General features: G+C 43.6%; 3 protein-coding genes and 1 non-coding gene across 4 annotated transcripts in view; 1 reads left to right on the top strand and 3 right to left on the bottom strand.

The window, feature by feature from the left end:
* Pmar_PMAR020331 (conserved hypothetical protein) overlaps nt 1-1,075 on the bottom strand; it is a gene marked incomplete at its 5' end in the record, with an annotated part of 5,025 nt that extends 3,950 nt beyond the window's left edge. Inside the window, 2 exons of the mRNA XM_002784960.1 lie at nt 663-814; nt 869-1,075. Coding sequence (XP_002785006.1) covers nt 663-814; nt 869-1,075 — 359 coding nt within the window. The remainder of the gene's footprint in view (nt 1-662; nt 815-868) is intronic.
* A 4,411-nt stretch (nt 1,076-5,486) lies between these two features.
* Nucleotides 5,487-10,297, top strand: Pmar_PMAR020330 (hypothetical protein; the record flags this gene model as incomplete). The annotated part of the gene is made up of 6 exons (XM_002784959.1): nt 5,487-5,556; nt 6,629-6,735; nt 6,775-6,844; nt 9,464-9,557; nt 9,603-9,665; nt 10,219-10,297. 6 exons carry the CDS (start codon nt 5,487-5,489, stop codon nt 10,295-10,297), a joined length of 483 nt encoding a protein of 160 aa, XP_002785005.1.
* Nucleotides 10,298-11,534: 1,237 nt separating this feature from the next.
* On the bottom strand, nt 11,535-11,608 carry Pmar_PMAR020329. The gene has a single exon. It is a non-coding gene; the product is annotated as a tRNA-Val (tRNA).
* A 2,111-nt stretch (nt 11,609-13,719) lies between these two features.
* Nucleotides 13,720-14,417, bottom strand: Pmar_PMAR020328 (hypothetical protein; the record flags this gene model as incomplete). Its single annotated transcript, XM_002784958.1, has 2 exons — nt 13,720-13,851; nt 14,295-14,417. 2 exons carry the CDS (start codon nt 14,415-14,417, stop codon nt 13,720-13,722), a joined length of 255 nt encoding a protein of 84 aa, XP_002785004.1.
* Nucleotides 14,418-14,430: the final 13 nt, after the last annotated feature.

Below are 14,430 nucleotides of genomic sequence, written 5' to 3'. Positions count from 1 at the left end.
AATCGGCACCGAAAATCACTGCATATTTTCTTACACTACATAGTTTATTTTCATTGCAAAATTAAAAATTTTTACTATGGAACAACTCTGATAAATGAGCGTCGAATAAAAAACTATATACCAGTAGAAAGGAAGTGTTTCTCTGCTGTAGGAAGGGAGAGACGATAAACGCACCGTCAATATTTAACGCACGCGTGCAAGATCCTCCCGGTATTACCAGCGTGACTGAGACCAACACCGCCATATAAGAAGGCACTATTTGATCTAGGAACAGAGGCAACGCTTCGTTGGCTAGTGAGTTCACCAGTAATAGAGTCACCAGTAGGAGGTGGTGACGCGAAATTAGGGGATGTCTAACACGCGAAAGTGCAGTTTCGGAACTACATGTGTTGGTGGTGATGATGACAATATGAAAATTTTGAGAGGAAATTTTGGGAAATTCTTGTTGATATCAATACATTTCTACCCGAAATCTATAATTAGTTTTGGAAACTCCTGAGCTCAGCTGAGGGAAGCGGATATATATTCCCTTCACGACAAATTCATGCAGTTTCACCACCCTAGTGATATGAAAAACACTAGTGAAAAAATACATTTCACAACTACTGTATATCACCGCGAATATCACGCCACTTCACGTGAGACTCCAATGATTATATTACAATCTAACAGCAGCTCGCTTCTCCTTCCTCATCTCAGCCTTATCGGCTGGGTCAGGAACGTCTTCTTCGCTCGACTCCATCAGTATCCTCAGATCAAAGTCATCTAGTGAGACCAACCCCATAGTGAGACCAGACGCCAGCGCTGCACAGATCTGACAGGATGTGATCGAGGTGTGGTATGGGAGAGCGCTATTGATTATTAATACCACGCATATAACGGTCATGATAGTGTTGAATACATAGTGCGAATGATCCAGAATTTTGGGTCCTTCGAAACTGATGTTGTTGTAGACTATCTCGTTAGTCGTGGGGTTGAACTTTGCCGTAACAGTCTGCCAGTCAGCCTCGGTCGGGGCTGCAGAAACTACGGTTAGGATAAGAGGAATGAAGATTAAGAGGGGAAGGCGAGTCATTGATGAGAACAATACACAACTCTATCCGATCGCCCATCGTGTCACACCTTCCCATACTCTGAGTACAGTTCACCATGGAAAGTCATCAATAAAGGTTAACTTGTTAACCTAAATTAAATACGGATGGTTGCATCGCTTCGCTAGTTATTCATACTGCGGTAATGAAACCGTGAGGCGAGCGGATCCCCCCGTGCCTGCCGGCGGACGGCGTTGAATAGCCGAGAAAAGAGAGGGATTATAATCCCGGGAGAGGGTACCGAAGAAGGTGCAGACACGCACTGTTGTCGGCACACTCACTGAGTGTCAGTGACACTGTGTCACTCAGACGCTGTGTCTCTGAGTGTCTTTCTCTTACCGATACTTCTAGGGTCGGCTCGTACCGAGCCGCCCTACCAGGCCCACGCGACCGGGAGTGGGATATTTAACACTCACGTTAGGAATCTCGCACATGACGCGCTGACTCAAGTCGTGACAGGAAATTACGGCATTGGCAAGCGGAGCGAAGCATTCTCCTGCGCGATATACTTAGCGTACGCCCAATAATAAACGGATAAATTTTAACCGCTTTTATTTCTATCACACTATTTAGGCCAGGTAGCGATCTTCAGCACAAAATTGAAGTCCATCATTATCTTTCTCCTGCCGAAGTGTTCTGCGTATATCGGGGTCCACGTAATCTTCCTCCCGAAATGATCTCCAGTGACGACGGCGAGCTGTGTTGTGCAGTGTGACGCATTTGGTTATGATCCTCGGTGCCTGGTCACGATCGAAACCCGTAACTCACTATGCAAACAACGGAGCCACGATTGCAATACGCCGAATCCTTGCTCGCAGAATAATCTCGTAGAAGAGTGACACATATTGAAGACTGCCATCACTTCATCACCGAGAGCAGGTCCAGCAGCACGGGAGTTGGGAGTCAGCTGGTCCTTTCCTGAGGGAAGCCTGGCCAATTGAGGAGTGCGGCGAGGGAACCTTATTTTCTGCCAGTCCCTTTGGGGCCGCTACAGATAAAGTGACTGTGTCCCGCAGGACCTTGCAACCAGCGTCGATTTATACCCTGGTCCGCGGGCGCATACAACACTACTTGATTGGTGCACCCCCAGCTATCATTAAAACTGGTGCCGGGTTAGCTAATCTACTCTATGAAACGATCATAGCTATTGGTATCGGTACCGAGTTCATTAAAGGGTTTTGTGTCAGCCTCTCTACGGACGGAGAATACTTGAATTTGCGTTTTGGTGGTGACAGGTTCGCAGATATCATCGGAATAGCACCTCCCTGTGTCACAAGGTCTGTGAGCAAGTCGTCACAACTTAACCATGGTTGGGACGTCGCTCATCGGTTGGAACTCTGTCACGCGGACGTCCTCAAACTCATTGATATTAGGACCCGCTTGCATGACGAAATACTGCCAAAACATAGTGCAGGATATGAACGTGTTCGGGAGGCGGCAGAAGAGCTAGGGGTGCGCCGCACCCGGTGCAGTAGTACTATGCACCAGTGTCTTAGTGTAGAACTCGTTGCCAACGAGTTCTACAGTAAGACCAGCGAGTGCTCCTCCGAGTACCGGGTACTGCTCAACTCCGAACATAATCTCAAGGCTATCTTCAACTATCCTACGTTGTAGTAGGAGTATCGAAGGTGTTCTTCCATCGTGGACCTGTTGTTGCTACATCTGTTTACACTTGTTGTTGAACAACAACAACATTCCACGACTTATTCAAAATAAGTCAACACCCACTACGTACCAACTGCTGCTTTCAACAACTTCCTTCTGAGTGTGGCATTGTATGAATTATTCATAATGAATATCATTCACGACATCATTTTTTCGTGCAAACTGCATGAAATTGTGGAGTATTGCACGCGCTGACCGTCGAACTTGATGTGGGAGTGATAGCTTGCTTGGCCATGCACGGCCAAGCCAGGAGAGATGTCTAACGTAGTCAGAATACAAAAAAGGCCCGCGATATTCTCAATAAGTTGCCTTTTTTTGGGCTACATACGTTGGGCCCGAAAGCTACATACGTTCGGCCCGAACAGCCGCGCACAATGAATCTTGCTATTCACATGAATCGCACAAGACAGGATCTTCGATAGGAATCAGAATAATTACTAAATTGACTCTTTCCGAGTAGAGAGTCCCTCATCTGTATTAACCGTATATGGATATATCCACTCTGACCGGATACTATCAGCTCAGTGCGAATAAACCATTAATGTGTTCGTTAAGCTGCGGCTGTGCGCAAACTGTGCGCAAACTGTGCGTGGGACGGGTGCACTAGCCTTAAGCGAGTGGATGCCTTAGTCACCTGTGGCATCAGAGAGTTTCGTCGATAGTCTAACTGATCATTGCAAGGTCGCTCAGCTGTATTCCTATTCAGCTTTCTGACACTTACTTTCTTTATCTCGTCATGGACATCGATTCTACCATTAATAACATCACCGTGCCCGAAGATGTGTTCAATCCCTTTCGAAGTCAAGATCCTCCTTTAGCTTCGGGTGATGCTATCTCATCTTGTTGGTCGAAGGGTGAGCGGCTGTTCGGGCTCGAAAGAAAAAATTCTTTCAAGCGGAAATTTCCCGAAATTTCGGGAAAAATAGAAGTGGTCGAAATTTCCGGAAATTTCGGGCGAGGTCGTGGGTTCGATCCGCGGCTCCGCCAGTTTTCCATTCTTCGCCAATCCACGCGCGAGTCCGAAGAGGGAACGTACGGAAGCCACAAACGACCCACTCCTCGAATGCTTATGCGCATTGCAAAGCACGACGCAAGACAACTCGTGAGGTATTGATGCAACATTCAATGTTGCTACAGGAAGAAGTGGCAATAGAGGATCACTGCTAGTGGCCCACTAGTATCGAAAAAGGGCGTTTCACGCAAGTGTGGATGATTTCGGAACGGCCTTCCCACCGTTATCCTGAAAGTTGCTGATTAACGTGTGATGGTGTGGCAGATTGCCACCGGCAGTCGATCGCTCGCTCTGGGAGTGTCGGAAAATTGTTGATGTGCTCTTTTTTTGCCAGGATATTACACTGTCGCGGTGCAAACTGCCTACGGAACACGTGTCCGTCGGAAACTTTCCGAGTTTTCCAGTTCTATGGTTCTCTGAGTTTTTCGAATTCCATGGTCTCTCCTCATTTCTCTTTTCCACCAGGGTGGTGGCACGCATGAATGCACGCATACCCAGAGCCTATGGGTATGCGTGCATTGACCGGTATGGGCGCGTGACCTGTGGGCCATAGGTCTTAAGCTCTGAATGACGTATCCGTATACATCTGCACTAGGCCATCTTGTACGATACCTGGTTATGGTATCACCGTTTTGTACGAGAGTCAGTGCAGTACTGGGTGATGACTCACTAGGTGACTCTTGCAGAAAAAAATTAGAGTTACACTCACTCTGTCTAGACGCTGGGCACGCTCTCATTGCTCATACCCAGACATAACGGTGCCACTGTCAGCCGATTGTGGAAGGTCTCGATGCAGCGGGCGTCGGTTCTTAGTGCAGTGGTTTATAGAACCGTAAACGCCATCCTTAACCTACCCAGGGGCGCGTTTTCCGCGCCGCCAACTTGGCGGCCAACGCACCTGTAGAACACCGCGCGCAGCGCGGAGCGAAACGATACATATTGTGCCAAATTTCCGGAAATTTCAGGAAATTTCAACGGAAATTTCGAGGAAAGAATTTGGCCCAATTCTTTCGCGATTTGAACAACCCTGGGTGAGCCCTCAGCATTTCAAAGTCGATTGTGAGTTTCCTTGTATCGTAGGGTCACGTGAAGATGATGATGATACCATTAATAGCATCACCGTGGCCGAAGATATGTTCATTCCTTTTCGAAGGCAAGATCCTCCTTTAGCTTCGCCGAAGCTGCTTCGGGTGATGCTATCTCATCTTGTTGGTCGAAGAGTGAGCCCCCAGCATTTCAAAGTCGATTGTGAGTTTCCTTGTACTCTGTGCGGGATACCTCACAAATTTTCACCCGAGCGGGAAGGGCCCCGCGAGGGTCTAGGCCGAGCGCGGGTGGTCTCTGCCACCGGAAACTATCTTGTACGATTCACTGCACACTGCTCAAGTTTCCACTACTTAGAAGATGTTGAGTTGTCTAAAAAAGTAGCCCTATGACATACATCACTTATTTTTGTAATTTGAGTATTGAACGAAACCGATGTACAGTATATCTGTTTACAAAGATATATTATGTATCTAATAGTACGGAATAATGGCGTCAGAAATTACTTATGTAGACATGTCGCACCGAAGGAGACACGAGTCTGCTCAGCTAATGTGTGATGTGCTTTTCAGTTATACTTTCAGCCCCATATGCGTTTCACGATTCCTCTTCGAAAACTCCATTGAATAGAGTCCATTACCTGCCGTATTCGTAAAGCGAATTTGTATAGTCTGATGCTCACGTCTACAACGCAATGTATTCGCAACGCGGGTATTCAACTAGTATCAACGGATTTCCACCCAAGTGATATGAAAAACACTAATGGAAAACATATTTCACGATTCACTTTGCGGAAAACAATCGTATCATCGGTTTTCGCGGAAATATAACAACACGAAGTATTACGCCACTTCACGTCAAACGGGTGAAACTCCATCATCATATTTCCTACCAGGTAGATGTATTAAAATATATTATATATTTTTACTATAAAATATACAAATATTATGGTATAATATCTCGTAGGTATCAAAGTAAATGGTTGACCCATGAGGGTATTGGGAAATTTTGAAAAAAATTTACTATTTTCTGGACACTTTTACCCGAATTCGTACGGAAATTCCTCGGAAATTTTGATAAATTCTTACTATTTTTCGTACATTCATACCCAAATTCGCCCAATTTTTCTTGTAAAAATATTTTACTTGAAATATCACTTAGTGTCTTTTTTTTATCAACAGGAACATACGTTCATTGGAGTCCCATCCGCTTTACGTGGTGTAGCATAATACTCCACGATTTTCGCAGCAGTCGTTTAGTATAATTTTTTCACTAGTATTTTTCATATCATCACTAGGGCGGTGAAACTCTATTGTGTCTCCACCTGCCCCCATAGTTGGAATATAATACAAATTTTTTTTATAGGATTTCCTCGATAATGATCAAGTTCGCACTGCAGCTATTCACGGCTGGATGCTATTTTGGACTACTGTTGATTTTTCTTGGTAATAATCGTACCTGCTTTGAATCTTCGCGTGCGACGTGGATCTTCGGTGACAATATAGAAAAAAATGTGAGGAAATTTTCTGGTGAATTCTTATTGGTTTCTGTACAGTCCTATCTGAATTCGTATAAAGTTTTTGGTAAACTGTTTTTGGTTTTTGTACACTTCTACCCGAATTTCCATGTAAGTGAGAAAATTCCTGAGCTCAGCTGAGGAAATCAAATATATATTCCTCCAGCTCTGGAGTTCCACAACCCGTTTTACGTGAAGTGGCGTAATAATACTCTGTGAAAAACGCGATATTCGCGGTGATATGCAGTAGTCGTGAAATATATTCCACATATCACTAAGGTGAAAGTCCACTGTTATCAGGTGTAGGAATCTTGAATCTTGGGTGTGCGTACAAAGTAGCCCCGATGGATCTTCAGACGTACCTCCCCGCGTTATATGCCCATTTTGCCAAGACCGATTTCATGAAGGTAAAAATTTTGTCACTCGCCACGAAATTATTTTTTCAGAGTGCTATGAAGTTGTGTGGAATTGCTACTGTGCCACAGTTGATGAAGATCTTAGGCTATGTTCATATCGGTAGTGTAATGAGCCTCTTTTTCCAGCCAGTGTTGGGAGCAATGTGGACGCTTATGTGGGTGGTTGGTGAAGAGTAGGTCCCGGGTTCGAATCCCAGCGAGGGTATTTTCTCCGATCGAAAATTTACAAAACAACTGTTAGTCAGAATTCAATGAGCTCATATATGCATTGCATGAAATTTTGGGATAATTTATCTCAAATTTTTATTTTTACAATTGAGTTTCACCACCCTAGTGATATCACGACTACTGCGAATATCACCGCGAATATCGGGTTTTTTCACAGAGTATTATTACGCCACTTCACGTGAAACGAATGATATGAAAAACACTAGCAAGGACATATTTCACAACTCTTTGCGTATCGTCGCTATTGCAAGATACGTTTCGTATGAAGCCGTAAAGCTTCCTGGTATGCCTAACTCCGTTCTCTGTGGTGGAGTTTCTCCAACGTGTATCGCGACAATAGGCCTGCATATCGCAGTTGCTATTATGTCTATCATGGTAAGAAGTGTTGTAATCTAATGTATATAATCAACCATTTACTAAGTGGTGAATAGTTGGTGAATACCAACCATTCACCAACTATTCACTAAGATCACTCTCGTTGAACTCAACATGTAGGGGGAGTCCGTTGAAGTGGCTGTGCGTAACCACGCGAGAATAAGGCAAACGAATGCTGGAATGATTTCAGAGTGTTATTCATACACTAGTCACGACAACAATAGAGTTTTACGACGCGTTTGATGTTAAGTGGCGTAAAACTCCGTGAAGAACGCGATGTTTTTCATATCACTAGGGTGAAAAACACTAGTGAAAAATACATTTCACGACTACTGCATACCACCGCGAATAATATCGCGTTTTTCACCACATCACGTAAAACGGGTCGTGAAACTCAATTGTTACAATTTTGCATGATTTTGCGCTTCCCAGAAAGATGTGGGAAAATTCGCAAATAGCCGACCACATATGTTGGTGAGGAAATTTTGCAAAATTCTTGTTGGTTTTCTGTACATTTCTACCCTAGTTCGTATATGAACTCCTTAATGAGGAACTCCTAGTCCAGCTGAGGAAAGCGATTACATATATATTACAACACTGCTTGGCTCAGTCATTTTCACTGGTACACCTATATGCAGCTACTGTGTGAGTATTCGGAAATAAAAAACGGAAAAATCCGAGTAGCACGTAAAAAATGTGAAATTTTTCCCTTTTTTTCCGCTGTAACGTCGAGCTTTAGCAAAATTTTCGGAAAATTGTTTCACCCTGGGAATCGCCATTGTTGAGTTTTGGGGTTGAAATTGATGGAGAGAAATTTTGTCTTAAAATTCCGATTGATAAAAGCTTAGGTGGCGTAATATTGGAGTTTCACCCCCTAGTGATATGAAAAACACATTTCACGACTACTGCATATCACCGCGAATATCGCGTTCTTCACCGAGTTTTACGCCACCCCACTGTATGTGAAAAACGCGATATGAAGTGAATTGAAAACACTTGGCGAATCACCCCATATCACGTGAAATACATACCACGTGTTTTACGCGTTATTCACCAACGAAGTAGAATGTGAAATATGTTTTTCATATCACTAGGGTGGTGAAACTCTAATACTATAATTTTGTTATACTCCATATACAAAATGTTGCACTGATTGACGATACGTATACATAATTGGTTGATATTACGGTGGAGTTTCACGACCCGTTTTACGTTAAGTGGCGTGATATTCCATGAAAAACGCGATATTCGCGGTAATATGCAGTAGTCGTGAAATATATTTTTCACTAGTGTTTTACATATCACTAGGGTGGTGAAACTTCACTGTTGTTATTTTTATTTTCTTTTTCGTGTTTATTATTACATCACTGACTTCTCAAAATGGAGAAACGGATTTCGAATCTTTCATGAGCAGTTTGCATCACATGGTCAACTACTGCATCTGTCGGTGACATTATGAAAATTGTGTGGGAAATTTTTAGGAAATTTTAGAAAATTTTGAGGAATTTCGGGAAATTTTGGGAAATTTCATTGGTTTATAAACATTTCTACCCGAATGTATATATAAACTCTTACAATTTCTGAGCTCAGGTGAGGAAAGCTAACATATTCCTATTCCAACACTGACGGCACTGGTTAGTTTCATCATAGTATGGGCGAAAATATGCAAATGGTCAGCTACACTTGTCAACGACAATATGAAAATTCTGGGAGGAAATTCTTATGGACTGCTGCACTATCTCGTTAAAGTAGGCGTAGTTGTAGAACACAACATAAGTAGATTGGGCTCATGGTAAATGAGCTAGAGCAGATGAAAAGTGAAAAGTAGCCGAGAGAATGCAGTGATGATGCGAAGCTAGTGTGAGCACAGCTCGATTGTGTAATGTAGACAGTGCAGATTCCCCTCTTCTCATTCTTATTTGGGTAGAAGTGTATGTTCACTTCTACCGAAATTCCTATATAAACTTCTATAATTAGTTTTGGAAGCTCCTGAGCTCAGGTGAGGGAAGCGAACATATATTCCTACTCCGACACTGCACAACCTTATGACGAATGAATATGATAACTGCGATCAGTGAATTCTCAGCGTTAAAATTTACCTTTTTATTTTCGTTAGTTCATATATTCATCCACTCCATGACCGAACAACAATTTGAATATATGGAAAAAGGCGGAGCGAAGCAGGAGGTCGAAAAAGAGTGTCGTCAGTGGTAGTAATTTTCATGAAATTTTTATGAAGGAATAATCTCAATTAGGTATCTCGTGTGTCAATTTTGTCAAATGCCTGTCGTTGGAAAAGAGCAGATTATTCGGGAAAGGTAGAAGTAGTTTATTGGACTCTCACCACCCTAGTGATATGAAAAACATATTTCACGACGACTGCATATCACCGCAAATGTCGCGCCTTTTTCACCGAGTATTATTACGCCACTTCGCGTAAAACGGGTTGAAAACTCCATAGTTACACCCCGCGAAATTTCTCTTTATTTTTCACCACCCTGTAGTATAGTGAATCTTGATTAATATATATACTCAATTTTTCTGTGTATGTGAAAATGGTAAATTGGAAAAAAAATATTTTTTTTCACGAAGTAGTGTTTTGGGTTAAAATTCCCACAAGGCTGAGGTGAATGTTGAGTTGCCACATATTACAATAAATCGATCATTTTCGTATATAAAGAAGTAAGCAAACCTCAACGATGTTGGGGGAAAATATGTATATTGCAATCAACTGCATGTGTTGGTGATGAAGATATGAAAATTCTGGGAAGAAATTCTCAATGATTTCTGTATATTTCTAGCCGAATTTGTATGTAAACTTTCACAATTAGTGAGGAAACTCCTGAGCGAACATATATTCCTACTGATCAGGTATGAAAGTATTTATAAGGAAGTTGTATATTCATATGAACTTGACGTGCTGGAGGACTCGGCCTGGTGCTACAGGTGAGACGCCTTTGGCTGTCGGGGGCACAAAATGTGCACATGGTCATCTACATGTGTTGGTGATAATGTGGGAATTTCGGGCAATTCTTGTTGATTTCTGTCAACTTCATAAAGCTGATTACGTATAAATTTCCACATGTGCATATTCTTCCAACCTGGCATGAAGTTCGATTCGTTAACTTCAGCGCTACGAACCCTCATGAGTATCGCTTTGACGTGTGTCGCGCGAGGCCTGCGGAACTCCCACATGGCGGTATTAGAGTCGCCAGTTCGCCCGAGGGGGAATTCAGGTAAATTTATCGCTGGAAAAATATTGATTTTTCGTCTTAGTTGGTTTCCACCGTATCTGTGGATGATGGCGATGTGCAGTACATGCGGCGTGGTAGGGTATATGGGAAACCTGAGCGCGTCCTGGAATACTCATCTGCGTGGAATATGTGGAGTCGCGATTGATACTAAGCAATATGATCATAGAACTGAAAAAGATATCTAACTCGCCGCCTAGCAGTAGGGCGGTATGAAACGGCCTAGTGGGACGGGAAGTCGCCCTCCTCACGTGTTGTATCGGCTGATTGTGACTGAAAATTGACAGTTCATTTGCTGATTAGAAGCTCAAAACACCGCAGCAACTATCCAGGTGTGGTCACTGATGCACATCGTGAAAAACTTCGCTCCGCTGTGACTGAGGGGAGACGATCTTAGCGCCATGGATTTCAAGACGCCCTTCTCACGTGTTGAGTCGATACGCCGATATGCATCACTGGTTAATTCACATTCCATGCTTGCTCGAGTTGCCACTCCGGAGTGGAAAAAGCAAAACCTCCCTTAAAAACTTTCACGACAGAACTAGACTCGTTAATTGAAATTGTTTTGGAAAGCCCTCGGCTTTGCTGGTTGAAACTCGAGAGCAGTATTGGCGTGCTTCGATGGGAAATGTCTAGTTATGAAAGCGCTGGTTCACATCTACGAACTGGTCATTACCGATCAGCACCTCGGTTGGGCGTTCTGTACGGCGGAAGAGGCTGAGAGTCGGCGGCGACGTGACTCGCAGGGGAGCTCATTAGTAGGAAGCTCGCTTTTGTGCGGTCCCGCGAGTAGTTATGTCTTATGCGATTCGTGTGCTCGTTACAAGTCGTTGGCTTGGTGGTTCGCATTAATCGTTTTGTTTATTCGAGGTCGATACACGTCGTGAAACTCGGCAAGATGATGATGATGTGGAAGAAGAACCAACAAGTGATAAATACTGGAACCGAGAATCGAACTCGGGACCTACTGCGTGTTAGGCAGTCGTCATAACCAACTAGACCATTCCAGCGATGATTTTGGTCGCACAAGTCTCCTGTCTCTCAGACCTTGTGCCGGTCATGCCCGCCGTTGGGGAGTCCGCCGACAGCACCGAATCCTCCCACGTGACACCACCCGGCGAGATGTCAGATGGCTTTGTCCAGTCGAACATTGAGGAGGATACCGAAGCTGAAGAGAGCGCATCTGCTGGCCCTGTTCGGGAGCGTTCAGGAGATGATGTGAGTGAAGTAAACTGTCCCGGTAGTTATCTCACATGACGTAGGTGCCTCAGCCTCCAGCCCGTCGACGGCGAGTCAATCGGCTGCGGCGAATTGTCAGTGAAGGAATACGGGGTGAGGGTAAGATGTAGTTTGCTCGTAGTAGATTCTCGTAGACGACTACGATTCATTCGTTGGAGGAATATATGTTCGCTTTCCTCACCTGAGCTTAGGAGTTCCCAAAGTTATTATAGGAGTTTATATACGAATTCGTACGGAAGTGTTTACAATGAAACACATACTATGACAATTCCGAAGCCTGTGTTACATCTGAAATTTTCTCGAAATTTGCATTTTGTCACCGACACATGTAGTTGACCATATGCATATTTTCACATGTTGGTTGGCAACAGACAGATATATTCTCGGTTATTCTGAGTTTCAGATCGGACGCCGCATCCCCCAGTGTCCTTCTACGGGTTGATATTGACGAAGTTGAGAGAACGAGAAATGAAGGAGAGTGACATCTCTGAAGCTGAGCGAACATTCCATGAAAGATTGTGTACCCATTGGACATCTACTTTAATCGGAGGTTTCTGAGAATTCCTTCTCGTTGAGCATCGGGAACAGTTGCCCTTTCGAGAAGGGTCTGTGGAGTGTCGACACTGACCTAGGGTGAAGGATAGACTCGATATGGGAAGGGCGGATCATGCTCGCCAAATCGGCTAAACACAAACAGGAATCTGCATCGAAGTCATTGACACTAGAACGTCGAGCAGAATATCTCGATACCTCCGCATGTTCAGTTCAACATGCGAACCATCGTCCGCTCAGCAGACCTCACTAGTGAGGAAAGATGTTAATATATTCCACCTCTTGTGAGGGGTTCATCTCATCAAGACAACAATGCAACATTGCCATTCGGGGAGAATGAGTTATAAAGGGCTTCCAGGACTCTCATAACAAGAACCCCAAGTGCTTAGCATTGACATGCTCGTGCGCCTCCCAGTATTGAGATTACGAATGGACAACCATGCGTACACATCAAACATCGCGTCAGCTCCAACCCTCGTTGCTCACGACCGAGAATGAGGAATGTGCATCGAAATTGTCTAAGCCGTGTTGTCAGCGTTGGACCTCCAACACTGACACACCGAGATGAGAGGTCAGAAGTTTCAATCTTATATATTTCACTCACGTCTAGGAGCACTGGGCAACAACCACCTCATCTGACCAATCCCAATAATCACTTCTGATTTCCCTGGAGTTCGAAAGGTAATGCACACTTTTCACCCCATGTTTGATCACGATTAAATCGTTCATATTGAGAATCAAAGACGACTTGCCAAAGACAAACACATGTAGGATTACACGACGCAGTTCCTTGCTTGGAAAATACACCAAGAATCGACCTCCTTTTGAATGAGAACTCGTTTCTCTAGTCCAGCAGGTCAGCTGCTCTTGGCGATTTTCTCTCGTCGTCTTTCCAGCGTTTGATAGTAGGGAACTATCAAGGCTCGAGATGGGATACTTTGATAATAATAATAATTATTATCAGACTTTTCACAGCTTCTTGTCGCGATCTTCTTCATCCTAACTGTTGAATTATCTCCCTCTCTAGTTGAACACGTTATATATTCGGATGAGTTTCTTCCATGTGGAACACTCTCAAGTATATCACACCAGGAGCCCGTTCAGTGCCCACCGTTCTGAGTCCCCGATCCGAGTACATCTCTGTCAAGTGCACCGCTCGGAAAGGAGGGTATTCCGAGATGATTGCCCGAGTATTCGGCCCGAGTTCCTACTTCAAAGCCAATCTTCTCACAGTGACCAATTGGACATCTCAGTTCATACCATCCCACTTAACGATCAACTCAGAACCAGTAATTACGAAATCCAAGAAAATAATCACGAAATGAAAACTTCAATCATTCTTTTGTCTCTTATCAATACTCTCAGCACGGCTCGAAGATCCTCTACGCTTTCGAGGAGAAGTCGTCTCCACCAGTGGAGCACAGGCATCCCTCAGCCATGCCAACTCGGCTTCATCTTTGATCTGACAAAGAGAACTGTACACCTGTTGTATTGGTATATTGGAAATAGTGATATATCGTGAAAATAGTGATATGCCACTGTATTAGTATATTGGAAATAGTGATACACTGTGAAAATAGTGATATGCTACTGTATTGGTATATTGAAAATAGTGATACACTGTGAAAATAGTGATATGCTACTGTATTAGTATATTGGAAATAGTGACACACTGTGAAAATAGTGATATGCCACTGTATTGGTAAGTATCCCAAACACATAATCTCGCTACTACAACCTCACAAGACATAAAATAAGGCTACTATAATAACTCGAAAACCAGAGAAAATATATTCGCTGCTACAGAGCTTCTTCAAGTATCAGCATATAATCGAATACCTACCATCCTTCTACCAATTTCATAATACAAATGTAAACTAATAATTATCTCACATTTCCACTTACATGTGGTTCAGCATTGGCAAAAACTCGTGCGTGATACTCATTCAACCACTCTATTTCATCGGCGTTCATATCCTCAGAGTTGATCAGTTTCTTCTGAATCGGCACCAAAGTTAGCGTCTCCATTTCCAGCAAATGT

The sequence above is a fragment of the Perkinsus marinus genome, assembly GCF_000006405.1.
Source record: "Perkinsus marinus ATCC 50983 genomic scaffold scf_1104296934320, whole genome shotgun sequence".
Taxonomy (NCBI): Eukaryota; Perkinsozoa; order Perkinsida; family Perkinsidae; genus Perkinsus; species Perkinsus marinus.
The sequence above is the reverse complement of the archived record's forward strand: the minus strand, read 5'-3'. Positions and strand labels throughout refer to the sequence as shown.